Source organism: Bombus vosnesenskii, unplaced genomic scaffold (genome assembly GCF_011952255.1).
Source record: "Bombus vosnesenskii isolate JDL3184/JDL3185 unplaced genomic scaffold, Bvos_JDL3184-5_v1.1 scf7180000013294, whole genome shotgun sequence".
Taxonomy (NCBI): domain Eukaryota; kingdom Metazoa; phylum Arthropoda; class Insecta; order Hymenoptera; family Apidae; genus Bombus; species Bombus vosnesenskii.
In genome coordinates, this window is record NW_022882945.1 from 797,768 (window position 1) to 825,543 (window position 27,776).

Sequence of the window (27,776 nt, forward strand, 5' to 3'; positions counted from 1 at the left end):
ACAAAAATTCTTAACAAGTAACGTGTAATATATAAATTCGAATGTTGGACAAGTAGAAAACATCGAGATGTTAACACAATTACCATAGTTCAAGAATAAGGGATGCAAATGTGTTTTTACAAAAGTTTTCCAAAGTTCGAGTTCCTTGAAAACTCGTGAACTACTAACGAAGTGTATCTCGAGGTGTGTAAGTAGTGGTCGTTATGGTAGGGTGTACAGGAAATCAAAGTAGCAACTTACGAGGGTGAAAAATTGGAGTTGGTCGTATGACTTCGTCAAAAGATTTGGCTATGCCGTGGCATTTTTACCAAACTTTCGTGTTGCGAAACTTTCTTAATGTTTTAAAATATTCATGACAGCATCCTTGATATTTTAAAAGAAGAGCGTGACAAAATTTGGAAACGTGCGCAGTTCGATGAAGATCTCTTACGTGAAATATTTTTCTAAATGTAACTGGAACATTCGCAGCCTTTTCTTTCTTATTGTCGCATTCTCCGAAATGGATAAAATTTATTTGTACTAGAGATGCCAGGAATCATCTTAAGTGCATCCCGATAGATTTTGAGCGAACACGAAAAAGAAGTCCCTGAAGCAAGGCGTGCTTAAGATCGTCTGCACGCGATAAAAACGTAAAAACTGCTGTCCTTGCTTTTAAAGTCCCAGACTCCATCCGCTTCATTTCCCAGGACGCAGTTGGACCGACAAGAAACACGTGTACAGTTCAGATTTACAACTTTACCGCTGTCATTATCACCGCGCGATATGAAACTTCACAGATTTTGCCCTTCCATCGAAACTTTGACGATTTCATACTGATGTACAATATAACTTTGTTACGTATGAGAAGAACATAATAACAGCATTAGACATATTTCTGGTGAATATACGTTACTAACAAATGCTCGAATATGTCACGTGCTTTCAGAGTTCGGAGATATTTTCTACAAAAAATGGCAATTTTGTTGGAAGTTTTCATTTTTACAGTATCTAAACGTAGAAGTATCGCATTTCATCAAATTAATCAATATCGTTATGTAATTTAATAAATGTTTTTATAAACGTGTCGATTGTTATTGAAGTATTAACGATGGTTAACATGTATCTAGCATTCTATTTTACAAGAAAATGCGATTACAGTTAAGGATCGACGGAAAATCATCGTGCACAGTAGAATAAATCAGCCATAATTCAGACGCGATCGCGTCAGCAAATTCCGCGGGCTACAAAAATGAAAACTAAGTACCAGCGCGATAAGCGCGACCCTCTACAAGGAAAGGGCGCCAAATATAGGATGCTATGCGGCTCTGAAATGCCATAAATCTTGTTCATCCCCAATCAACTGGACGCTTCGCTTCTATATGCACGCCACAGATCCAGCCAATTTTTCCCCGAAAATAAAACGAACTGTACTTCGTCCAGATTCATTAACTCGAACGTACTGTTCTTGAAAAATCCTTTTCGACCGTCAATCAAAAAAATGTAGAAAGCAACAAAATGAAAAAGTGACAGGAGAGAGACAGAAAGAGAGAGAGAGAGAGAGAGAGAGTGAGAGAGAGAGAGAGAGAGAGAGAGAGAGAGAAAGAAGAAAAAAATAGAAAATGCGAAGAGTTAGTCATGACAGGAAAAAAGGGTCTCAATTATCTCTCGTGTCACGGTTGTACGTCGCGAACCTTGGCGCACGACATGCAGAAGCATGATTATAATCCGCTGGCTTCCGGCCAAAATCGCATACAAAGCCCGCTCTTCTGCTTCTACTATACCCGGTTGCCCTAAGTGTCCGCGCGATACGAAACGTTTCGTTACATCGAAGAGAGATAATTAAACTAACAATGTCGAGATCTCACTTGCCCGCTGCTCTCTTCCTCTCCTCGCTTCTTTCCCCTTTTCGGTTTTTTTTTTTAGTTTTTGCGCACTGGATCTCATTTAATGACGACGGGAGATTCGTTTCGTGCTCGTCAAAAATGAGACTCTCGGCAATAAGCAAATTGCCTGCTCTTCAGAATTGTACGTCTTTCCGCGAATGTAGATACAGAGATGACGTTTTTGCCACGTCGTAGGTTTCCTATTTGGCTACGTGAGGATTTAATACTAAACGCGCTATTTTATTTACACCAGCAGATATTTTATTTCGATGTAGTGGTATATACTTCGATATAATAATTATTTCTATTTTGATAGATTTTGATTAAAAAGTATCGAGACGCAAAAACATTCTGAGCCTACTTTTTGAAATTCTTAAATGTTATGAAACACTTCCATATGTAACTTCAAGCTTTCAACTGATGTATATATTTAGTGTATATATTGAGAGCTTAGACACGCATCCTAAATGATTTATTTATTTATTATGATTTATTTTATATCGAATATTTTTATCAATGAAAATGGAAGAAGATAATATTTGAATTATTATCTAATAATAATAATGACAGGACTGTTTATTTGTAATTTCCCATGCAGATATAAACACATTCAGGTATAGTAATTTAGTTAATTTTCTGTGGCCATACATCATTTCGATTTACACCATAATCTCAAGCACTGAATTTAAACGCTCCCATTGTATATGTATCTCTAATATCAAATTCTAGATTAAACTCTTTGCACACTCATCTACTGTTTTAATTCAAATACTCTTGATTTAACAGAATTCGATAAAAATTCTACCATTGCCACAATAAATCTTTTTTATATCAATGGAATAAATAAATATATCGTGTCGTAAAAATGTCCTCGTATCGAATTACAAAATATGATGTCCTTGTGTATTTATGCATTTCATCGATTACTTCAAAACGTATTGACATTAATAATACACCGGATATCCTATCAACTGTCCTACGTATTCCCGGCCGATCGATCACACGGGCAGTTTTCTACCGAATTCACAGAGCTTCTTTGCGAACTTTCATGTGTGTGTTTCCATGGTGTTTATCCTTTTGGAAGCGAGTGCCATTCCTTGTACACGGTGCCATCTACGACGTGGAATGTTACCAGGCGTTTCATTAGCCACCCCGATAAGCTTCTTATCGCGTGTCGGCTCTCACCTTTCCTTCCATGTCCGTCGGTATCGAGCTTTTGTTGCTTAGGGGTGCTCTACATTAGATGTTTCAACCCTCTGTTAGATGGCAGCACGGCCGTTTCACCGATAAAGAGGATTTCTCAGGGAAGAAAATTTAAACGCAATGTATTCTATCTTTCGGATGAATGTATTCGTAAATAATTCTGTGGCTCTTGTTTGAAAAATATTTTAAGAAGTCTGTGGTATTTCGATAATAGCTTTCTGAGTAGTTTTTCGAGAGCAAAATTTTACGATCAGTTCTGTTTAAATTTTTTAATTTGTTTGGAATATTTTATTTTTAACTTAGCAAATTTTTCGTTTCAAATAAATCATATTATCATATCAAGTCTAAAAGCCCTTTTCGTTTGGTTCTTTGCTTTATCATTAAAGAATAAAACATTTTGCGCTCGTGATAACAATGACCCAGGCTCTGTCAGTCATAAATTAAATAAGATGAAGCAATTACCTTTTGTACAAACCTATTACAATATTTACATTTCCTTCTTAAAATTTCATGAATACTTAAAAACGACGAGTAAATAAATTATCGACAAAATTACTAGTTTTCCTACGAATTTTTCTAAACTCCTAGCCCAAATAAATAAATACCATACAATACTATCAATTCTAAAAGATCGATCCTAGTGCTATCTCAAAGAATAATCAATTAATTCTCGTGATTCTTTCTTGTAGCGTCGACAAGTCTAAGGGTGGGCGGGGGTGGGGAAGGCTCAAACGCAAGAGTTAAGAAAATACTGGCAAGGAAAACGTATATACTTTGAGTAGCTAATCACGTGTGCGAAGCAGGAGCCAAGATTCCCTGAGGATCATAAAATAGGAAATATCGAGACACGCGAAGAAAACAAGAACGACAACCAAAGTAGGTGCACGCGGAGCTGAGTGGCATACGCAAATACGACACGTGCTCTGGATATGCCTTGGTACACCGATCGGACGAATCATCAACGATACAAGCAGCATAGACAACGACACAGCGACGCCTAACAACAGAACGTTTCTCGCTTTCCTCCTCTTACATATGCCACACGTAAGACGCGCGACATCACGGACGATCGTCTAGAGAGGAACCTGGATGCCACGTGGAGAATTTTACTTTATGTTTTCATAGGTAAGGTTACCATAAAAAGGAACGTTATGACGTTCCCTTTTGTATTGCATATGCAAAGTACATAAGATATTATAATGCAGAGAGACATGCTGAGTGTCTCATGGCAAAATCTTAAAACGTAAGAGCTCGATATGCCATCTATTTAATTTTCAGATTATGAAACTAACAAATATCTGTTAAAAACAGATTTTAATCTCTTTTCCTTATATTTTCTATTAATATACGTATTTATGTTTCTTAAAATCAGATCTTTCGAGTTATACTTTTACTGATATAACGCTCCTAGACGAATAATCATAATTAAAATAATACAACGAAAATAATACTAAGATATAAGAATAATATACAGAAGAATAAAATACATAGAAGACGTAAGAATAATAAACAATACATAATCATGTTTCGATATTACCAAAACAGGAAATTACAAAAGAAAGATCCTCATAATTTTGAGTATTAAAAACCACCCTCCACGAATCTATCTTCAAAATCCACATCCTTTCTCACAACCAAACCCAAGACTATAATCCAGATTCGCCAGATCCAAGCGAAAATCCTGACAACAATACTTTCTGCTTTAAAACAATCCCCAAGAGAAATGGGCATCCAGGTTTTCCCTCTCGCGACGCGAAAGCATGATAAACGTACACAAAAGTGAATGGGGTACGGGTGTCGAGCAATCCAAGGAGACGGCCAATGTGTGAACACATTTGGGTGGTATGCGCGAGCGCGCGTCTACGTGCAAGTAGGTGGATGATGGCAGGTGGGTGCACTGCAGAACCTTTTTGTTTGATCCGTAGACTGGAGGTTGGGGTGCTTACCTGACGGAATTGTCGAATACCGCCATTGATCCGCAACGAGTCCGCTGCGATGCCGGCAATTCCATCGCCAGGTTCGCGCAACTGCCGCAAGGAGGCAGCACTCGGTGTCGTGCCGGTGTGTAGGGGGCAACAACATCCGGAACAGCAACACGCGGACGCTTCCGGTTGCGAGCTTTGCCGTATTATGCGTGCACTCGGCGACGTTGTGACTAGAACCGGAGGTGGCGGCGCCTGGCAAGGGCAACAGTGATGCCCGCTTTTCACGCTTTCTCTGAAATGCAGGTAGATCGGTGTTACTGACAGAGTGAATTTAACTCTATAAATAAGGAGACTATCGTCGATAGATGAAACGGAAATTTCGCGAAACGCGGCTAACATTCATGTTAGATATTCAGATTCGAATTGAGTTCGAGACATAGAAATCGCTTATTGACGGCTTTATTTTATGATTAGAGTCTTGAGGCTTTCATGACTCGGATTATCACAACACTGGTACACTTAGCATTGATATAGACAATACTGTTACGTACGATACCGAGGCTTCCGGATATAAGGCACATCCAAATAAAAAAAGTTCCCAACATTCTGCTAAGATTGAAGCCAGCTTTATCAGGAAGAACGCACTGCTATCTCGTTCTCTGTTGAAGCTAGCTGCAATCTTATGAAAACGTTGAGAACATTTTCCTCTTGGCTAAGGTTTATACTCGTAAGCCTTAAATAGTTTTGAACGCGGCAATGTTATCTACGACAATACTAAGTGTAACAGTGTTAATTATGATAACTCCAACTGTGAAATTCGCATTTATGATTACTCGAAGATATTATAGTTTGGTATATATTGGTATGATACTGTACTTTGCTGTATAAAATAAATACAGTCTACCTATATATCAAGGTATCTCGCATCGTAATGGAGAGATTCACGAAATATTTTATCCACAGAACTGCTATGTCTATAAAGAAGTTGCATTGCGAATTAAACGAGATGTCGCAACAGTTAACAGACTTTCGAAAGTTTTGTTTGGATTCCTCTTAATTAAAAATGGATATTGTTAGCTATTTGTTGGGAATCCGATAGCAACGGATTATCGAGTTTGTAAGTTTGAAGTTGGGTTTGGAAGTTTACTCTATTTGGGCTGTAGATCGTGGACAATGGAATAGCGAAGACTCGGTGGATCAATCTTGTTCTTTATGAGCTAATACTACTAATTTTGTGAGAATTTCTTGGTATAGTTCTCTATTAACGGTGGCACAGAAATGAGAAAACTGAGAAGAAAGGATGATGAATATCTCGGTGAAAGAAAACGAAACGTTATTAATATTACCCAGGGAAATATGAAGGTAAAGTGGTAGAAACATGATTTCTTTGTAAAATTCTCCTCAGATAGCTCTCTCAGTTTCTATCCATTATAATAAATCGGGCACTTTAACGCACGAATCGAAATCTCAAAATTTATTTAACCTGCTCGTTAAATTAGATTTATTCTATTATGTATGTAAATTAATTCGGTGTCCTTTTAGCAAAATTAAAATTTTATTTGCCAGTAGCGAAATATTTACGCGTTCACTACTAGAATCACACCTTTATGGAGCTTCAAAATTAATTTATGTTTCGTGTTAAGCTCCGAAACCAATGATATAACTAGAATACAAATGCGTATGCAGATTTAAATTTTCACAAGCATAACCAGAGAAATGAAATTTAGGTAGAGTATTATTTCGCCTAGCAAATATTGTACCTGGTATTTGAATTCGAATATTTTTCACATTTTTACATACTATGTGCATTGTGTACATTTTTGTAAAATATAACAAAATATTTATGCTATACGAACAACTAAGATACTTGGATAAAAAAAGTAATAATAATACCTCCAAAAATGATTCAAACAAGAGATATCAAGGAATATATAGATCACTTGAACTCAAATCTAAAGTTTTCTGTACTAAAATAAAAGGCACACACGTATTTCATTATCAGCTCTCATTTAAAATCACCATAACTTGTTCTTTTTACGCACCAATAAAACTGCTTTCGGTTTGATTACGAATTCCAGTATAATATTGCGGTATAATCATCCTGGGAACGTTATAATATTATCGCAAACACGTCGATCGTTCAAACACAAGAGCATTAATGAAATTTCATTCGATGAACAGGAGACGACGTTGTCAATTGGTATTGGGTGTTAATTATCTTATGCAATTGGTAAACACGCAAATGTCAATAGAACTATTGCTTGCAATGCTTGGTATATATTATACACATATATACAATATATTATATACATGTATGTACGTATGTGTGCAAATTTGAGCAATGGTACAGAGACGCAGAACACGCAGTAGTCCAGTATCGGCGAAGCATTGGGATCGACACAATACCACGTTTATATCGAGAACTTATACGCGATTATTGCACTATATTCTGTTAAGGAGTTCGATTACATGATTTATGATACAGACGGATTAATTGTTATTATTAAAAGCTGAATTGCTTACCGAAGTAAAACACGAGCGTTTAAAAATCCTCGACAAGATCGATCTGAATACGAAGATTAAACGAAAAAAACATAATCAGTTCATTTTTGCTATTTTCTTCTTAATTTTTTCATTCTGTTAATTTTTAATGTTATCTCATGGTAATATAAAGTATTGAAATATTACTTTAACATGACATAGTCAAAAATGAAAACAATCTGTTAAGTACAAAGTTATAAGTATCTTAAATATTGTCTTTAAGTTGTCGAATTTCCAAAGAACAAAGGCACAACTAACAAGGCAAGTAATATCGTGACGCTTCCTATATTTTAATATTATGGCGTGCGGTGAAATTTAAAAATTTTGAAGATAGTAGGACGATATATATTCCGATAGATACACATGAACGCGAGTGTACGTACGAATCATTCAACACCATCCACGATCGGTAAAACGGTCCATTCGATCAATAATCCCCCAATTTTGATAAAGATCAAATTTCATATATTTTAACTAGTTGGTACTCGCGAACGTTGTGAGGATCGTTTATTCTCAGCGGATAATATAAAAAGTTGGATGTTTCGCGAGATATCGAGCAAACCGAATAGCTTCAAATTAATTGAATGTAATATTTACCTCTGTACACTCTGTAAATATCTCGTAAGTAGTAGTACTAATACACTAAGAAAATTAGCAAACACGGATACTGTGTCGCCAGAGTTATCTAATCAGTAGCAGTGTGGTAATTAGAATTAATTCTCCCATGTTATAGTATGGACGTTCGTTTGTATCTGCATAGAGAATAACCTTCTATAATCTAATTTAGAAGGAGACTACTCGTGGTTTTTAAATGTACGACGTTAGTGTGACAATTTCACCTGAAGAGTCTTTTTATATGCAATTAAAAACATATCAAGTTACCCTAATTTCTTTCTGACAAGGAACAAAACTGTACAAGCGCCATGTAATAACAAGAGCCGAGGTAATAAAAGCGAAGAAAAGGGAGCCAAGGTGATTCTCGACGGGAGTAACTAATTCGATTTTGCCCGCAAAATGTGCTCTCGAGCATTGTGAAGACAGAGGAGCCCTCTCTATCCCACCGTCTTTGTGAGCTGATTGTGAGTGTTCTCTAGTTCGAACGTTGTCGACGCTAAGAGAAACCGTCATCTTGAAATATCGTTAACAGTAGCCCTAATTAGAGAGAAAGCCTGAGGTTTCGTTGCTTCTGTATTCTTCGAACCTAATAACCTGTCATTATGACGCCCGTTGATTCCAATTTTCCTCGTGAGGTAACGTCGATTAAATGAAATCACACGATTCAAATTGGAAACGACAACAGAAGAATATAACTGGCATTTCCTGCTTCTTACAGGGAAACGATTTTAAAATTCAGTACATTGTCGCCCCGTAAGTCCCGTGTTACTACACTCGCCATTTTATGTAGTTTTCGAGCTAAACGTGTGTCTTTTCATCGCTTCTAGACATTTTAAAAATATCATACAACAAACACAAAGGTGTGAAGCAATTTATTTCAACGTCTCGGCGGTCTAAGGAAAAGTATCGTTCGAAGAATTTCACGAGATCCACGAAGAGCCAGGTATATCCGCTGCCCGACCAACGCTATTCCAAAGCCTTCGCCCAGCTCCATTTAGATATTATATTCGAGCCCATATGTTATCTCAATGAAAATTCCATGCCCGTCCTAGTCTTCCGCGTTTCGACTGATCCCTTTCCAGACACCCTTCCCATAAATCTTTAGCATGCCATTCCTTCCTACAACTTCGTGCATCGCTGGGAATAATGCCCGTGTACCACCTGAATATCTAGAGACTCCATTAAATGGGATTAATTTATCGACGTCCGTTGTGTCATGTTTCATGTGCCATGTGCAAAGTTTCATTCCTTTGGAAAAGTATGTACTTTGCGAAGCTCTTAATTTAGACCGAATACAGCCGCGTCAGCAGGTAGATGGATGAGAACAAGACAATTAGTATTATACATAATAGACTGCCAGACAATAGATTAGTGACAGCTAATGTCCTTTCATAGTATTGGATTTCTCGAGAAATTCGAGGTTGTGTGTCGAAAATATGTTGCTTTTGAAGTACGAGGAAAGAAGAATGTGACTTGTTACGAATATAAAAAGTACTTGTCAAACCGTTGCCAAAATGTTTCAGCAAGAAGTTTCACATTTTAAAGAAATGTCAAGCTGTTTCTCAAAGTTCCTCTGCTGCAAGTTCCTGTCGCCTCGATACCGACAGAACATTTATTTTGTTTCAGTTTACCTTTGTATGAAAACCATCAAAACGAAAAAAATTGTGATCCGAACGAGTTTAACCTTCTAGTTTCTGAATAATCTCCTGTACTTTGAATTTGAAACGTCCGTCAAAAAGAGACAGCGTTCGCAACTTCCTCGCCGAAGGAAGTTATTCTACAATTTCTCGTCTCGAAAACGAATCCATTTCCCAGTCAAAATTGATTCCGCTCCTAGCTCCCACCCGCAACAGTTCCCATCAGGATACAGACTATCAGGACAGAATAGCGATATCGTATTTAGAATTTCCCTTCGAAAACAGGGATCAATCTCTTTTTTATATCCTTTCAACAACGCAAACAGCATGGAATTTTAATAGATATACAAAGAATAACAGCATCGTTGAAGAGACGGTGACGATTTTCGATAGTCCAAAAATGCAATCCTATTCTCTGGACTCTTAAAATAGGAGAAGTTCGTTGTTCCTAAGAATCCAGGCTTCTGACCTCTCAGGATTCGATCTTTGACCTCGTAAGAAAGGTTTCAGAGGTGGAAGTTCGCGCGAGGTCGTTTGGTCCGCAAGATGTTCTAGTCGCAGACGGAAAGAAATGGTGGACTGTTTTCCGCGTGAGTGCTAATCGTGGAGAATGAGAAAATACTGACGAAACATTTTACCAAGGTTAGGCTGCTTTCATCTTGCCCACGATTTCAGCCTGATTGCTGGCCTAGCATAAGAGGGCCAATTTTCGCACTTTCCTCAGGGGTGGAACAGATAAATTCCTCCAATTGGCCATCTTCTTAAACGCCTGCCAGGGAATTGTTGTTTCGGTAAACGCGAATATATCTGTGATGACATTTCAAGAATCTGGGTTTTGTTTATATCTTACACAAAAGTTATTAGGACATCTTTAATTTACATTCGAACCGTAATATTTTGCGTGAATTATAAACTTCGAATTACGTACATTTTTTAATGAAATTTATAATAGTGTGGCATCTTATACAGAGTGTTAAAAAATTAGCGGTAGTTATAACATGTGATTTTAGACATGAAAATGATAAAGATAGTTCGTACAGAAGAATACCATTTGCCGAATTATTTTCCAACTTAATGCTTTCCGGCGTCTCTCAATTTCGAGACAAATATAATAACAGCGTTACTATCTTTAGACGGAAGCTTACATTGATCCGGTTGTATTTCAAATCAAATACGGAAATCACTAAAATTTCTATAATAGGATACGCTTCTTCCTAGAGATTCCTCTCAAAATCCTTTTACAATTTCTTCCTTTCCAAATATATCACGTACTTTATCTCACGTTATATCACAAAGATGTAAGAGCTGCCGACAAATTTTACGCTCGAGAAATCCTCAAAGAAACATTTCGTGTGGCCGTACAAGAAATCAACGAAATGGCGTCGTATCGATGCTGTATGGTTGATCGTTTCCCCGAACTCTGCGCGTTCGAATGTTTTCTTATCGTTCGAAGATAAAAGGAAACATTGCAGTTTTCTGACAGAGAAGCGGAAAATAATACGAGCGAACGAATGAGAGGGATTCGAAAGATACGACGCTGTAAATAGAGTTTGAGCCGATCGAATACGTAGGATGGCCTACGTAGGATACGAGTATATCACAGGAATCTGCCTCGAAATAGAGCACGAGGTATTTCGTGTACATCGACGACTCCGTTCTGATACATCGGCTTGGAACGACTCAGCCAACGAGCAGGATTATCACCGATCGTAAATCATTTGGTGATTAAGCGGTGTTAGCTCGCGCTGCTCTTCGAATAGACTGACCACTTAGGTCAGACTGTTACTTTACTATCTTAGCTACGCTTTATGCATCCTTTCCATTGTGTGGGAAACGTTAATCACAGTTGAGGCCCAAATGCTATCACAGTTGATATATCGGATAAATAAAACACATAGTTAATTTGATGAAAAATCTTCTAATTATAAGTGGGACTGTTAGGGAAGTGATACATTTACACTGTACATGAGAGTGTGTGTGTAAGGGTTAGAGGGCGTCAAGGTCTTAGTGGAGACAAAAGACTGTTGCCAGATGTTAGAAGAATCTAGGATAGTCGATTGGCGACCAGCGTGCGTGCAAGACGTTCTTCAGAGAGTAATATAGATGTATAACTGTTGTGTGGGAAATATAGTCAATAATTTGTATTCCCAAATCCTCGAATTTCCTTAACAGGGACAATTAGGTTGAGGAAGAATCGGATCTCTTCGATTGTTTCAAATCTAAATCATATCAAAGAATCAGTGTCGAAGTTCGTTGGAAAAATAGACGAAATGTGTTAATTAACTTATTCAACAAAGAAGAATTTTTTCGTCACTCGATTTGTCGATCTTACGAATATCACGATTTCTTTGTTGAAACATATCCTATCTTTGTATATGTCGCTTCATTTCTTCAATACAGTAGATGACTTAGTTCGTTCGTCGAATTTTCCTTTGCCGTCTATAAAATCGCTATTCGAACTCCAAGTTATACGAGAATTTCTGCATACGGTATATCACAGTTACAGTTTATACAAAAACAATCTGACTCGGTTAGTTACGAGCGTAAATTTCCTAGAATACCCGATATAGCTCGTGTAATATCTCCGGTTACACGCACAATATCCTGAAATATAGTTCCTTCCTGTATTGCAGCACTGGCGTGGTATTGCCTTACGAAGTACATATAAGGAAATAGGGGTTGGCACAAATTTGGAAATAGGAAATGGCAAACCATGCCGGGAATAGGGGCTGCTAGATCACGGAGGATTTCGAAACGAGGTCGGAGCTTAACACTTTGCACCGGAAACCTACGTGAGCGAAACCCTTTTTGGAAGTATGGCGTTCAACTGCCCTGTTGAACACAAAAGAGGACGATCTGCCATACAACTAAATTTTCTAACAAAATAGCACCGTCTCTCATTGATACCGATCTTTGTTATGAATCGTATGAATTCAGTGGTGTACGAAGGAAACTTAGAAACTGAAATGTCGTGGAGAGATCTGATAAACGGTACAGAATAGGTTTCATTTCGTAACCTAGATGATCAGAAGCGTTAAGTTCTAAAATGTTACAGACCATAACGTTCCAGGGATTATCTTCAGTTCCATTGCAACCCTTCTTCAACGTGCGTCGGGTTGTAAGCGGAACTTCTAAACTTCCTTAGTTATATAAACTGAAACTTTCTTGCGACGATATTCCGAATATTCCCGCTGTTTCGTAATTACGTTAAATTGGGGATTCACGTGGTAATCGTCGATTCGGTGATGCACGCGACGTAACGGATGAGGGCTGGAACGTGTGACTAATTAGAAGCGAATCGTTCTAAAATGTGTGAAATTAATCATGGTTAATACATAGGGGAGCGAACAATTTGGCTTACGTGCTTCGATTATCCAAACACGGAAAATATTATATTGGTTAAAATATTACCTATTAAAAATTTATATACAGGGTGGTTGGTAACTGGTGGTACAAACGGAAAGGGGCTGATTCTACGCGAAAAAAGAAGTCGAAAATATACAATAAAAATTTTTCGTTTGAGGTTTTGTTTTCGAGAAAATCGACTTTGAATTTTCGCTCGGTACGCGTGCACTTTATCACGTCTCGTTATAACGGACCTCACTGTAGATTTTTAAAAAATTAAAAAAAAAGAATTAAAAAACATTTTGTTCTATATTTTCGACTTCTTTTTTCGCGTAGAATCACCCCCTTTCCGCTTGTACCACCAGTTACCAACCACCCTGTATAATATAAATTATATATATTATATATCAACCGATATAATCAACAGAAACAGCATAGCGCTTATTACCTCTGCGCAATCATACAGAATTATGTTATAATCAACAATTACTTTGTATGATAACTGCTCGAATATTTTCACAAATGAGTATAATGAGCTTACTGTGGCTACAAAATGCCATTGTATCCACCATTGTATCCCAGGAAATCAACGTACTAATTAATTGGATCCAAGTATATTAAATCTTGTATGGTTTGGTAGTATCTTCATGCGTCTACAAGAATTGTATAAAAGTGAAACGTAAAACTTGATAAAAAAACATTTCATTAGAAACCAACCTTTGCAAATACTTTCTGTAGCCACTGTATCTCTTGACAGGTTCAGTTAAATGGTGATCCAGTGTAAATGCTAAAGAACACGACTTACCTAGACACACTTCTGGCCAGATGCAGCGCCGACGAAGGAGCCAACGAGTCCCTACGATCGCAGCGACACCTGTGTTGGTGGGAAGATTGCCTGGTCCTGTAACCGGTAGGCATGATCGTTTGCTGCACTTGCGGTTGAGGCTGTGGCGGCTGTAATTGTGACTGAGTCTCGCCGTCTAGCCTACAGTGCAGCTCGATGTCCGGTACCGATCTCGTAGCCGGATCCTCGGTGGTGCCGCTCTCCTCGGAGCCGCCGAGCCCCGAGACGGACAACTGTGGCGAGGCAACCAGAAAGGTTGCTCGATCCTGTCGCGTGAGCACCGGCTTGCCCTGAGACGCCGCGGCAACAACGACCGGCGGGGGTGGCGCCCTGCTAAGCAGGGCTGCCGTCTCCTCGCTCGAGCCGTAATCGGTACCGTTCCCACCCTCCTGAGAGCCGACATTGCCGTTTGTGTTCATCTTGCGGCCAGGTTCTTTTCTGTCGCGTCACGTGGCCATTTCCTGTAACATAAACATGGAATGTTACTTTCACGATAAAATAACTAGTATTTCGGAAAAGCATGAAATACGATTCTAATACTACAACTACCGATCGATAACGTGTACATAAATATGTTACGCATACTTAATTAGACTATATACTGCTTGATTTTTAAAGCGATATAACGAAGATGAATGGGGATATGCGTGTGTAGTAATTGCGAATACAAAAGGTTTGATACCAGTCGTTTTGATTGGTTTAATATTTCTAGTGTTAACGATCGACTCGTATAACAATTTTTCATAGTAATTTTTACGACGATGTGTTTTTGAGGATTTGAAAGATTCATCGATGATAAAATAGTGAAATTACGTGATGAATTCATATATTGCATGCACCACATACATAATGGAGCTGATTCAATTGCTCGTTCGTCTTTCTTTCAATCGATTTGCTGTCCGTTAAAAGCGAACTTTTCTTCGTTCAACTTCCGTCTGCAAATCTAACGTAACCCGATGTTCCTCGAATCCCGGCAATTCCATGAAATCCAAGAATCAATGTTACTGAGTTTCCGATGCACGCGTGAATATTGACTTCTAACATGCCCGTGTGTAGAGACACGCTCTAAACTTTCGAATATCGACAACCGATTGAACGTGTCGTTGGCTTCAAACGTACGGTCCTTGACTCCACCAGATTGCCGCCTCGTCACGAAACTTATCGTTTTCGTTCCCTCGTTTACTCGTTTGCAGATTTACCGCCTGTCATGCCTTCGTCGTGCAGTTTCCTCACGTATCCGCTAAAATACACAAGCCTGACCGAGGCTCAGCGCGATTTTCCACGAGATTTCTCCTTAAATATGGCAATTTAAATTCCAAACTCCAAAGAAACCAGACCAACAGAATTACGATGCCGAACAAGTCACGTTTCGAAAATTCTATTATTTATATCCAGCGTTTTCAATTTTCGTATTTTATTAGGTTGCAAGATATAATCTGCAAAAAATTTTATAGGAAAAACTTTATTACTAATAGACATCCGAAGTATTTTCAATCTTCTCGGAAATTCCAAAATGCAGTCTACAAAAAATGTCATATGACGTTTGGTTTTATTTCAACCAAATTACGAACAAATATTAAACGTTCCTTGAAATGAAAATATTAAATATTAACTGTGTATATTTTATTTCCATTTTCATGATAACACGATACAATCGATACTACCTCCGCATGGAGAAGTAATGCAAAGGATTAATGACGCAATTGCTAATATTCAGTAAAATCCTCAATAAATTTGTAGGTATAATAAATTTCATACTATGTATATCGATATCAAGCTTGTATCAGCATTTCATATTCAGAAGTGAGAATGTAAGCATTCGAAGCGATCTTATTTTGCACGATCGCGATTAGTTGCATTATAGGTAAAGTAAACACGATCAATCTCTAGTATCCTATAATACAGAATCTGTTGCTACGCTCGTATTTCAAGCTGCGTTCAATATTTGCCTACGTACTACCAGCTAAAAATTTCCAATCACAGCCGCACTGTTTTTCTTATACTTTTCTTTTTATATGCAACGCAATAATTAGCTGACTTGTGATCTGAAACATTTACTTATTCAAATTCACTTGTTTTATTAATATATTTGTTTTTGTTGTGCAAGAAGAATATATTATTATTAACAACATATAACTTTGGGTTCTTTATATAAATTTATACTAAAATGTTACCAACAAAACTTTATATAATTTATAATATTCTTATTTTTACTTGTTGATTACGTTCCTACAATATGGCCAGAAACAATGAAAACGCTATATATTCGTAAGACATTTCAATCTTAGAATATAGTAGAGTAATTTCCAAATATACTTGCTTGTCTATCATTCTTGGCTTCATAGTTGAAATACAAAATAGCACAGGCAGGAAAGAGGCGGGCTCGATGAGGATAGAGTAAATGTGATCGTCAACGTATATCGTGCACCGGGTGAATCATGGAAATGAAATTCGCCCTTACCTTCAATTCGCGGACGTAAATGAGGAATAATGGATGAACAGAGCAGCTAGTCGGTCTTTTTCGTTTGCCAGTCTGAAAAACTCCGAGCCATTTCGCAATGGCTGACGAGAGATGCGAGGCTGGTGCAATTTGTACGGATGCCGATTGCTGACCGCACGCAAATTCGAACGTGATAGAATCGAGGAAAATGGGACTTGAACGATCTTTGACCTCTTTTTATTTCCTCTTTGCCGTGAATACTAACGAAAATTACATTTTTCTCCTTTCTAACGAATTCTTTCACATCGACGAGTGGCGCTTGTAGAGTCTGCGATGGATACTTACAGGACTAGTTCTAATATCAAAATCTTCTTACATCGTAATTTACCGATTAATATTTAATATTAATGAATCGAAAAATTACAAATTATAAGTTACAGACTTGTATAAATAGCTTCTACGATTTTATATTGAATAAGACAATCAGCTAGCTTGTAACAAAATTCACATGTAGAATTTCACTTTGACTGTATTAGCAAAGATGCAGTTACACAAGAAAATCTATTATCTCTGACAATTAGGCGGTAACAACTAAAATTTCGCTAATAACACCATGTATAATTCCATCGTACAATAGAACCGGACGTACGTCAAGAATTTACTATGTATCCTTTGTTCGCCTTTGTTTTTGCGACATAATTAATTTACATTAACTACTACTACCGTACTATTTCACTGGTGTATGGTATTTCACCTTCAAAAATAATTATATATTCGTAGCACTAGCATTCTTTTTATCAATCACACAAATAAATAAACATTTCCTTTCCTTAGGTCTTTGCAGTAAATCATGATTGACTCTCCCATGTTTCCTAAATCTATCCCAAATTTGAATATCAAAACTTCCTGGCATTATCCTGGTAATCGAAGTTTTACATTCGGCTCGTTCGTTTCCTACGTTTTATCGAGCGCTCTGAAAATGCATCACCGTTTCAAACCTGCACGATAGCATCGTTCTGGTCGGTGAAATCCCCGGTGAACCTGAATACGTTCACATATTTGGCCGGAGGGGCGTTTTATTTAGTGCCGATCTAGATTGGCCATACTCGCGTACATCGCATCCAGGCTAATAATTAAAAGGGTTTGCGATCACTGAAATGTCAGGAATCGTTTCATCATGTTCGCAAATGTCAAGAATCGTTTCACCTTCGAACTTTTCATTCGTTTTGATGTTCTGCAGCTACGCTGTTACAAGGAAGAAAGGAAGATATTCCGTGCAAGTATATTTTTCGAAAAATTTATACGGAAGATCGTCCCGATAAAAAAAGGAAAATAAAAGAACCGCTGAAAACATGCAGCTGCACGGTGCACCGACAGACGCGTGGCAAGTCGACGCATTTCCATTTCGCCGGTGAAGGAAGCTATTTTCGTTCTTGATGAGAAAGCAGACGCGACGAAGACGGACGAGTAAACGTTTTCGAAACGATGCGAGATCCGTTCTCGACGTTGATATTTTTAAAGTAACGATCCCCTTCCTCTTGGATAATAAATTAAAATCTAATAAAAGCAACGAACGACGATACAACCGCGGAAGCAGCAACGTTTGCAAGTTTAAAGAAACACGAAGAACACGAAGGAACATTGAAATAATTGAAAAACACAAGATAGCACGTATAGTTACGAGAACGTAATACCTACGCAAAATAGAACTCAACCTCTTTTCTTTTTGTATGACGTGACTATAGGACAGTTTTCAACTTCTCAGTCACATAGTTTGCACTCGACTAACTTTCAACCAAATATGAACTCTCATCTAACCCGTATGAGCACGTACACGCAGATATATACGGAAATGTAAGCGCGTTCTTTTATAAAACTGCATGGATCCCTTTAAAGCTGGAGGATGTAGACACGTTGAACGACAGGATAGCTACTCGAACTTCTTCCTCGCTAAACCTGCGCATTACACACGAAGAAGTATGAGATCGAGCCTGAAAGCAAGGAACATTGTTTCAACGAAAGCATAGAAGCTGTACGAATAGGAAGCTGGTTTTTCCACAACTTTAAAACGAGTTTTCGCGATAGCGAAGCAATGTATTTATTTCGCTTTGTAGCTAATTGAAACTTTTTAAAAAAGCCACCATGATAAACCAGGATAAGATTGGTCGATCGTTCCTGTTGAAAGACGTTTGAATTTTATTTAAATTCAACGTGAATGATTTTGCATATTGAACAAAGATATAATTGGAGCTTTAATGGAGACTATTCGTTGAATTTTTCACCAAACCTTTTCAACTTCCGTGGAGAAACTTCGTCACCTTAAATTCCCGTTTTCATGAAAAATTTGCATAACACGCAATTTCCTACATAACAACAAGCCTATTATTACGCGCCGCGTGTGCATCTCGAAAATTGCTTTTGTATGAAATATTCGCTGCCGAAAAGAAGAGTCACATGGAATCTTCATACCTGTCTTTTAACGCTTTAATGCTAGGACCATCAAAAATATACAAAATAACAGGTTTTTATTAAATAAGCAAATTTGTGTAAATAAAAATCCTGTATTAAAAAAGATATAAGAATTCAAGACGAAATCCACAAGTGTGATCGAAACGAAAAATTCATAATCCTTCATAGAAATGTTATAAATTCACATTAGTACATTCAGGGATTTGCATGATTTTTTCGCGAAATATTAAGTTTCCATATTTTTTCGCAACTGAGATATAAATTCCTGAATTACTAACTAAGATTCTAGATTTTCATCGACGTCCCCATGCTATCTTCACAGGAAGCACATTTCTCCAAAATAATCGCGTTATAGAAAAGAGAGGGAAAGAAGAAAACAAGGTAAAAGAGAAAAGAGAGAAGAGAGAAAAGAAATTCCACCTACGAAACCATTATGTTTTTTCCGTGCTTCTGTTATCGTTGCACTATACGATGCGACGTCTTAGCAAAAATGAATGCAAGAAGCCCCGCATTCACCGACGACAATTTCTTCGCCTTTTATCGTCGAGCACGGCTTCGAAGTGTATAGCCCTGTGGAAACAGTTCCGCGTGAGAACGTCCCACTGTTTATAATATCGTCATGACGAAGCCGTACGCATTAGAAACGGAATGGAACGTGCATTCCATGTGCACGAGACATCACGTCGAAAACGTGTCGCTTGTTTGCCTCTCTCTCTCTCTCTCTAGTTTCCCTTCCAGTAGACGACATCCTCACGAAAATAGGTTTCTGTATATTTACGCAAGTGTTCGGGGTTTAGCCGCGAGCCTTTCTGTCGAATTGCGAACAGGATTTCGATAAATGGCTCGCGGAATGCCACCGTATCCACGTTGCCTTTGACGAACTACTCGGCTGCTTATTCATCCAGTGGTTAATTTGACCCCTCCACATTTTCAATAGAACGAGTTTGTACTGTTCGAAGATCAAAGGTTTCGAGTTCTTTGATTAAGACTGTGAATAGCTGGCGTTCGATATTGCTTTATACACAGTCAAGAAAAAATTCCGATAAGTGAAGAAATGGTATATCGTACTTATTTTAGCGTTAATTATTGCTAGTAGCCGAGCTACTTTTTTGAGCCAAATATTCTTAAGCTATCTCTAATTATTTATCTCGAAACGTAACATTTTCGACAATAATTTCATTAACCAATCAAACCACAAACTTGAAATATCTCACCCTCCAATTAATTCTTGCTTCATCATTCTTTATGCGCTCGACTTCACGAGCAATCGTCAGAACGTAATAAATTTAAACCACCTCGTAACTCAAGAAGAAGCCTCCACACGATTTGCTAGAAGGAAATGAATGCGCCCGGCACGCAGCCGCCTCATTTCAGACGTTCTTCCCCCATTTCGTCGACTCAGCTGTTACGTTCCTTGCACATTGCTCAAATTTTCCTTTGTTTTTGCAAAGAGAATTCAGCATCGTCCCAACAAATCTTCGTAGCTTCGTTTGTCGAGCGTTTCACGATCTATGAGCCGGATGAGTGACAAATTAATCGCTGAAACAGGTCGCTTTAATTCGCCTTGAAGCCTAAGTATTCTTGGATGGTCCTTCTGCGCGGCATTATGGAATTAGGACATGTAAACGCGAAGGACAGGCACAACGGCGCACTTGGATGTCGTGTTTGAAGCCGTCGTTCGCCTGCCTCGCCTCTGTCCATTAATTAGAGTCGCGACGAAAGTCTAAAAGACGACCTTCGTTTCGAGGATCTTCGAGAGACGTTGATCTGCGGCTTTCTTCATCGCAACTGATTTATCAACGTTGTCCATCATCACTTCCTACTCATCGAAATTCCCTTTGACGAACCTTTTTTGATGTTTGTATGGCCCCATGTTTATTTATAGTTAGGTTTAGAGAATCTTACGTAGTGAACTATTAGCAAAGTATTTTGACATTTTTGATGTTCTATAGAATCTACTTTGAAGATTTTATTGGTATCTTAAATTATATATTTATAACCGTGAACAGCTTAAAAAATTCTACACTGTTTAATAACTAATGAAAGGAATTAAAACAAATTTAGATTCATATTATTAGTAGTCTTCTCAAGAGCAATGTATAAAATTTGCTCTTAGAATTATCATACAAGAACTCTCTGAATACATAAACTGCGGATCTGATTTCTATTTACCACGGTGCTGTTTGCTAACAAATGCGTAATTTTCATACAACATCTGACTCCAGATTACAAAGCTCTACATTATATACTCGCATATGAATTATTATAACACCTCTCCACAATTTTGTCTTTTAGTTGTATTTTTAGTTTTATGTGTCTCGAGTCAAGTTGGTATCATACATGTAATCTAAAAGTACACGTGAACTGGAATCTGCGTCGTGTGCAGTGAATGGTTATAGGTTGCATCCTGAATGAAATTTTTTATTTTCTCCCTTTTTTTTATCGGAAAAACGTATGAATAAACATTCGATCTGACAACAGTCAACAAATAGTAAAGTGGGTTTTGAAACGTTAAAAATTCGAAAATTCCTTGACCCCAATTCGCAAAAATTTGACATCGATGTACACAGGCGTATCATGCAAACACTAATGAGCACGTTTCAGTGAGTTTCAGCTCGTTAAGGCTTCTAATTGGGTATCATTGGAAAGACGTATTGCGTCTCTGGTGAATAAAGCTTCGATAACTCGACATATGTGCCGTATCTCGACCAGTGATACATATTAAGTTAGGGATGAGAATCGAGGAGAGGCTGGTGTTCTTGAGGCACATTAAGACGAGCTTATCAGGCTCGAGCAAACTTCGCAGGAACTTTGTATGCTGACGATGAAGACTACCTGTACGAGTTCACGCGTTACAACAAAACTGATACAGCACGTGGGCTAAACGGGAAAGTTATTAGATAAAGACGCAAAGCGATATTTTTGTGTTTATTCTCCTTACCTTTCGTACGGTAAATTCGACGAAATTAAAGTAAAAATACCTTTTAAGCAATGTAAAATTAATACAAACTAGAAAAATTTACCTAATGATTTGAAATTACACTCGTAAAAATATGAGAAGACGTACTCTAAATACGTAAGTATAATTGAAAAAAAGTGACAATCTAAACGTTTACAAGCTCTGAAAACAAACAATAAAAGCTAAAATCCTGATGAATAAGAAACACTGAATCCTCTTCGTATCCGTACAAAGAATTACAAAGCAATCGACAAGATTCCAGTTTCTCTGGACGAGACCCAGCCATTTTATTCGATCTGTTCAAACAGTTCCGCACAAATATGCAACTTATTCCTTTAAACGATTTCAATAACCGTAGAATTGGTTGGGGATCAAGTACAAACCGAACGAGTTTATTGGATTTTCTAAAATATTCTAACAGCCATTTTCCCAGTCGATTCCACCCTCGGAGAACTTAATTCTGTCGACTTGCTAGAATCACTTCCGGTCGCTGGGGAACATAGGGACACGTCAGACTTGGCATTCACAAGCCAAGAAACGGGAAAATCAGCGTGCAGGGTGAGAAAATCTCCGAGTTTCGAAAGTAAATCCTCTCAGCGCCGCACGGCTGCCAATAAAGGGGAAGAACGAGCACGCCAGGGGGTGACTGCAGTAGAAGAAGGGTAGATAACAGTGGGCACGACCGTAAAGTAGCCTCAGATGAAGAATTGGCTGGAAAGGCGGTGGAATTTCAGCCGATAGCGTGTTTCGTGCAATCGCCGTGTTGCCATAGGTGTCGTTTTCGTCAGAAAGTTTCGCTCGCTATTGCTATCTGAAGCAATGCATCAAACAGTCCTTGCGATTAGATAGCACTGCAACGTTACTCGCTTGGATCGCGAATTGATGATTGGTGAGAAGATGATTGGAAGAAAAATATAGATAGAAGAAGAAAGAATATATCGAACATTAACTCCTTCATTGTATAGTACGAACACTCCAAAAAGTAGAAACTGTTAAAATTTATATTTGTTGCGGTAACATACACTGGCTCGTGAGAATATTTGAATGTTCATCATAGAAAGATTTTATGTCCATACTGTATGTATTATATAAAACGTTTCGAAATTTTTTATGAGTATCGTAATGAGACACAATGATTATAATTAATTGATAAAGTTTCAAACCAATCTAGAAATGTATATAGAAATTACAAGATATTTATTACATACATATACTCAATAAAGAATTAGTACATGAATGATCATCTTAAGCATCACACGTATATAACATTATTGTATGTATATAACGTATATTATATAAACCATGTATCCTATACAACTCACAGTATTTTGTACTACGATCGAACGAAGTAGCAGCAACGTACAGAACTTATGACAAAGTACAGATTTAGATCAAATCTCATGGTTTCAGACAAATCGATACCCTTCAATGGATTAAACGCTTGTCTATAAATGTAACATCGGAAAGATATTATGAGCATATAGTTTATTCAGATTCGATCGGAGTATGCGCAAGACCGTAAACTATGTAACCGGTGGAATCTATACGTTCAGGAAACTCGATTATACCGCGTGACCTTCTGCTTCCGAACGAAATCGAATCAATCCATCTACAGAGAATGTTACGTTTTGCAGTAGACGGTTGACGAACCATTGAATATTCGTTGCGCCAACGAATCTGAACAACTAGCGAATCCCTTGGTTAAACGATTCACCTGACAGATTTATATTCGACCAAACTTTCGTCGAGGAATTCTTGCGAGAGCTCGAGATTACGCGGTTCGTTTTGAATTTAAATTAGCTCGGAATTAAATTGCAAATTTTCAGCTCACGTGTATCGGTGCATGGAAAGTTTAAACGTAGCCTGCCAGTATTAATATGTTGGTACGTGTAGCCCATATTCTCGTGGCCGGCGTTACCAGCTTGAGAATCTACTGAAGAAAGATCTACGTTGAATAAAGACGAGGAGATCATATCTAGATATTCACACATTTTAGAGATGTGGCAATTATCCTCAAAATTATTTCTCATTTCTCAACACGTGGGCACAACTAAAAACTTACTCTTTCGTCAGCGCTGTAAGTGGGCACGACTGTTGTCATTATATTGGTAAAATTTGAAATGACAATGTATATAGAAATTACAAAATATTCGTTGCAAACATACACTTCGTGAGAAATTAGTATGCGATATGAATAGTTATCCTAAACGTACGTATAATTAGTGGTAAGGTTGGTCTTACCAAATAGTGATTAGTACAATTAATTATTTACAATATATTGTATAATACAAATAATTATTATTCATTCATAGTACAATGAATCGAGTGTTCAAATATATTTTCAATTACATTTTCAATTGTGACTTCTATTTCGTGCTCATGTCTCGTAGCGTCTAATGAAATTTGAAAATTTATCAAGTACGCGTGTATCAGGCAAGTTCTTAACTAAACGTATTTGAATTCGAATTTACTCCAAACGAGGCTTCAAATGGGAAAATTCTAAGAAGATGGAGGAAACATTTCGTCGAAGATGCTAGTAGCACGTGTTCACCGCAACCGGAAATGCATAAGCGTACCGGTTAAGGTTTCGTTGGGTTGTTACGTAGCAATTTGCCGCGGTTGTCCGTGTTTGTACATTCGATGAGTCGGTGACGCGAGTGACAAGCGGCAGACCGAGCGTTTAACGAGCTCTAAGCTGCGACGAGTGACATTTCCGGCAGAATGGCTCGAAATATTTGGCCGTCAGTGCTTGTCGATTGTTCTTCGAGGAGATCACCACGGATTAATTAGAACGGTTCTAATTAAAGTTTGTGGTGAAACCAAATAGTTATGCAGCTTAGAAATTCGCGCGTCTTTGGATCTAACGAATAAATCCTCGCGAACTCGAGCGACCGCCAGATCAATATTTTAGTGCAACGTTTCGAATTCTCTTTCACCTCTTGCAGCGTGGAAACTCGATTTGCTTCGTGCGTGTATTTGTAATTTTAAGTGGCGGAGTGAAAAAGAGATGTTAAAGATCGTCCATGACCAGTACAGCAGCTATGTATATTTTCTATTTATTAAACGTTTAAAAGGGACAAAATTTTACTTGATCTAAAGGATGGAAGGTTACTTCGTTTGAGAATTTATTTAATTTTAGAGATAGAGTCTTGCAAATATCTCCAGGAATGGTTCGTTGAAAGTAGTATTGGCTTGGACAGGTTTACTAAGATGTTACAACAGTTTACTCCTTGAAGTAGGTCAAGTTACAAGAAGGATAAAACTAACTATTTACAGCCCTTTTACCTAATCCCATGGGTATTTTGGTGAAAGAACCAGAAAACGGTCACATAAAGTATCGAACAATAAAATATACAAATTTATTTCTGCTCTAAATAAACAATATGGAGCTGTGAGCAATACTTAGTAGATATTAAACAATGAAAGACATATTTACTTAAAATTAGGTATTCGAAATTGAAGTGATAAAATTCATGAGCTTCCGAGGATAAACGTTACGTGAGTAAAAAAGTTAGGATACCGCATTATCATTTCCCCCTTATCATATTTGTAATAAAAACAAATCGTCAATTAGCAAGTTCAAATTAATTGACATCGTTCCCCTGCTAGAGCTTACACACGGATGAATTTATACAAGGGACGAAGCACTCTCGAGATACGAGTTCCAGATACGTAAATATCAAAACTTTGAACACTAAAGTACCTACTGAATCTGCTAGCAGCAGAAGTTTATACATAGTTCGTAATAGACGAGCAGAGATCAAGTTTGATTTACGAGCCGAATTTATAATCGCTTACGAACGTCACAACGAAATTTCAAAATCTCTTTTATGACACATACAATATACATATAAAAATTCTCTTTACGTAACCGTTGGAATACCTTCATGGGCGACTGTAGATCAAACAACGATTTTCAATTTTGGAACAGATAATAAAATAGAATGTTCTCGAGTTTCTGGGCCAGAAACTTGGACAGACATAGCGGTACCGAATTACAGGCAAACGTAAATTCCAATCACTACACGCGATCGCACGTGCATTTGTCACAAACAACGAAACGGCTGAAATCGAAGCGCACTTCCAATATTTTTCAATCTATCCACCGCGTTTCACCCCGTTCTCATTCCTATCGTACGTTCTACCAAAGCAAACTCTCTAATAAGATAGGTTGACGAGCAAATATTTTCGCATGCCAGGTTTAACCTGAAATTTCTGCTAATCGTGGCAATATCAGAGGTGAAATTAAAATCTTCACTTCTTGCTTGCGTTTTCTAAGCTGCCTTTATCCCGTATTTAGTAGCGTTCAGCGATTCTCGTTTTGTTGCGATAAGCATCTGTGTATACCTGTTTCACAGTTTCTCTTCTTCTAAGTGTAGTTTTACCGCAAGTTTTATTTCTATTTTCTTTATTATAATAAACAATTGAAAAATACAGGGTGGTTGGTAACTGGTGGTACAAGCGGAAAGGGGTTGATTCTACGCGAAAAAAGATGTCGAAAATATAGAACAAAAAAAATTTTTTTTTTTTAATTTTTCCATCGAGACAACGATCTACAGTGAGATCCGTTATAACGTACCGCACGCGTACCGAGCGAAAATTCAAAGTCGATTTTCTCGAAAACAAAGCCTCAAACGAAAAATTTTTATTCTATATTTTCGACTTCTTTTTTCGCGTAGAATCACCTCCTTTCCGCTTGTACCACCAGTTACCAACCACCCTGTATATCTGTTGTACTTTGAAGTAAGTAGAAAAGCACAGTTGTTATATTTTCATACAAATATCATTCTTGAACAAAATCATATAATTAGCAACAATTGGTATATATATAATTTAAAATTCCACGATCACACATTTGCTTTTTCCCTAACCCTTTTTAACACTATCGTAATCTTCGCATGTATATGTCCTAATCTAACTCTTGTTTTACTAAACAAGATGATGGTTGATACTTCAAAAAAGCCATTTGCATACACCTAAGACAGTGAATTATGCGCATCTACAACGATTCTTTCAAATCTTCCTTTAACAAATTTGTTACCAATAAGAAACATAATCGGATTTAAAACGATACAAAGAACGCAGCAGAGCTAATACGACTATTGACTGCCAGAGTATTGTTCAACGTATCCTTCTGCCTGTGAAACCTTCCTATTCCTAGAACGAATAAATGCGTATTCCTCACGGGGCACGAAATGTCGCTGATGAAACACGCGAAATGCTTATACAGGCCTATCTAATAGCGCGGACTGCGATCGATATGCTGCCATTTCTAGTTTACGTAATACATATTGCACTTGCGTTCACCGATGATCCCTCGAAACGTGTCTTGGACGCACGGGTATGCATACAACCGCGTCGTGTCGAGTGGATCTCGAACAGAGATGCGAGGCCACTCGAAAGAGAGTCGAGCGACGAAACAGAGCGGCTCGATGGGCAGCGTCGATGATGAGTCAAGAATCATTGGTTCGTTGTATATCCGCTTGGTAACGATAACCTTTCCGCATGGTAAACCACCGCTTTCCAAGGTTCAAGAGCCTGTGTCCAGAGATAAATGGCAATGGGCATTGGCAATGGGAGTAGCCGACTATGTGAACTATTTTTAGTTTTCGTTGATGAAATGAGATGCCTGTTATTTGCAGCAGATTGGAATAAAATTCTTATCACGACATAATCTTTGTTATTTTAATTGCATATTTCTTATATACGTTTTGTGTGTATTATTTTTATATGTATTCTTTGTGTAGATTTCTACGTGGATAATTTGACAGAGGAATAGTAAATTCTAAAGGAAATAATGTTTCTATTGTTAAATGATTGAATAATTTTCATTGAGCAAATCGAGCAAATATCTACGAAATATACAATGCTTACTTTCCTCTATAGAGGCACGTTCATAGTGACTCAGAACAATAATTAGTACGCTGAGGCGAAAA

The 27,776-nt window shown here is 37.7% G+C and overlaps 1 protein-coding gene across 3 annotated transcripts in view; it reads right to left on the reverse strand.

Moving 5' to 3' along the window:
* LOC117233040 (small conductance calcium-activated potassium channel protein) overlaps window positions 1-27,776 on the reverse strand; it is a 235,997-nt gene that overhangs the window by 152,819 nt on the left and 55,402 nt on the right. For all 3 annotated transcript variants that reach the window (XM_033492920.1, XM_033492919.1, XM_033492921.1), the window contains exons 2-3: window positions 13,934-14,433; window positions 5,012-5,282 (exon numbers count right to left, since the gene is read on the reverse strand). In XM_033492920.1, the coding sequence (XP_033348811.1) occupies window positions 5,012-5,282; window positions 13,934-14,391 (729 nt within the window). In that variant the 5' untranslated portion in view covers window positions 14,392-14,433. The remainder of the gene's footprint in view (window positions 1-5,011; window positions 5,283-13,933; window positions 14,434-27,776) is intronic.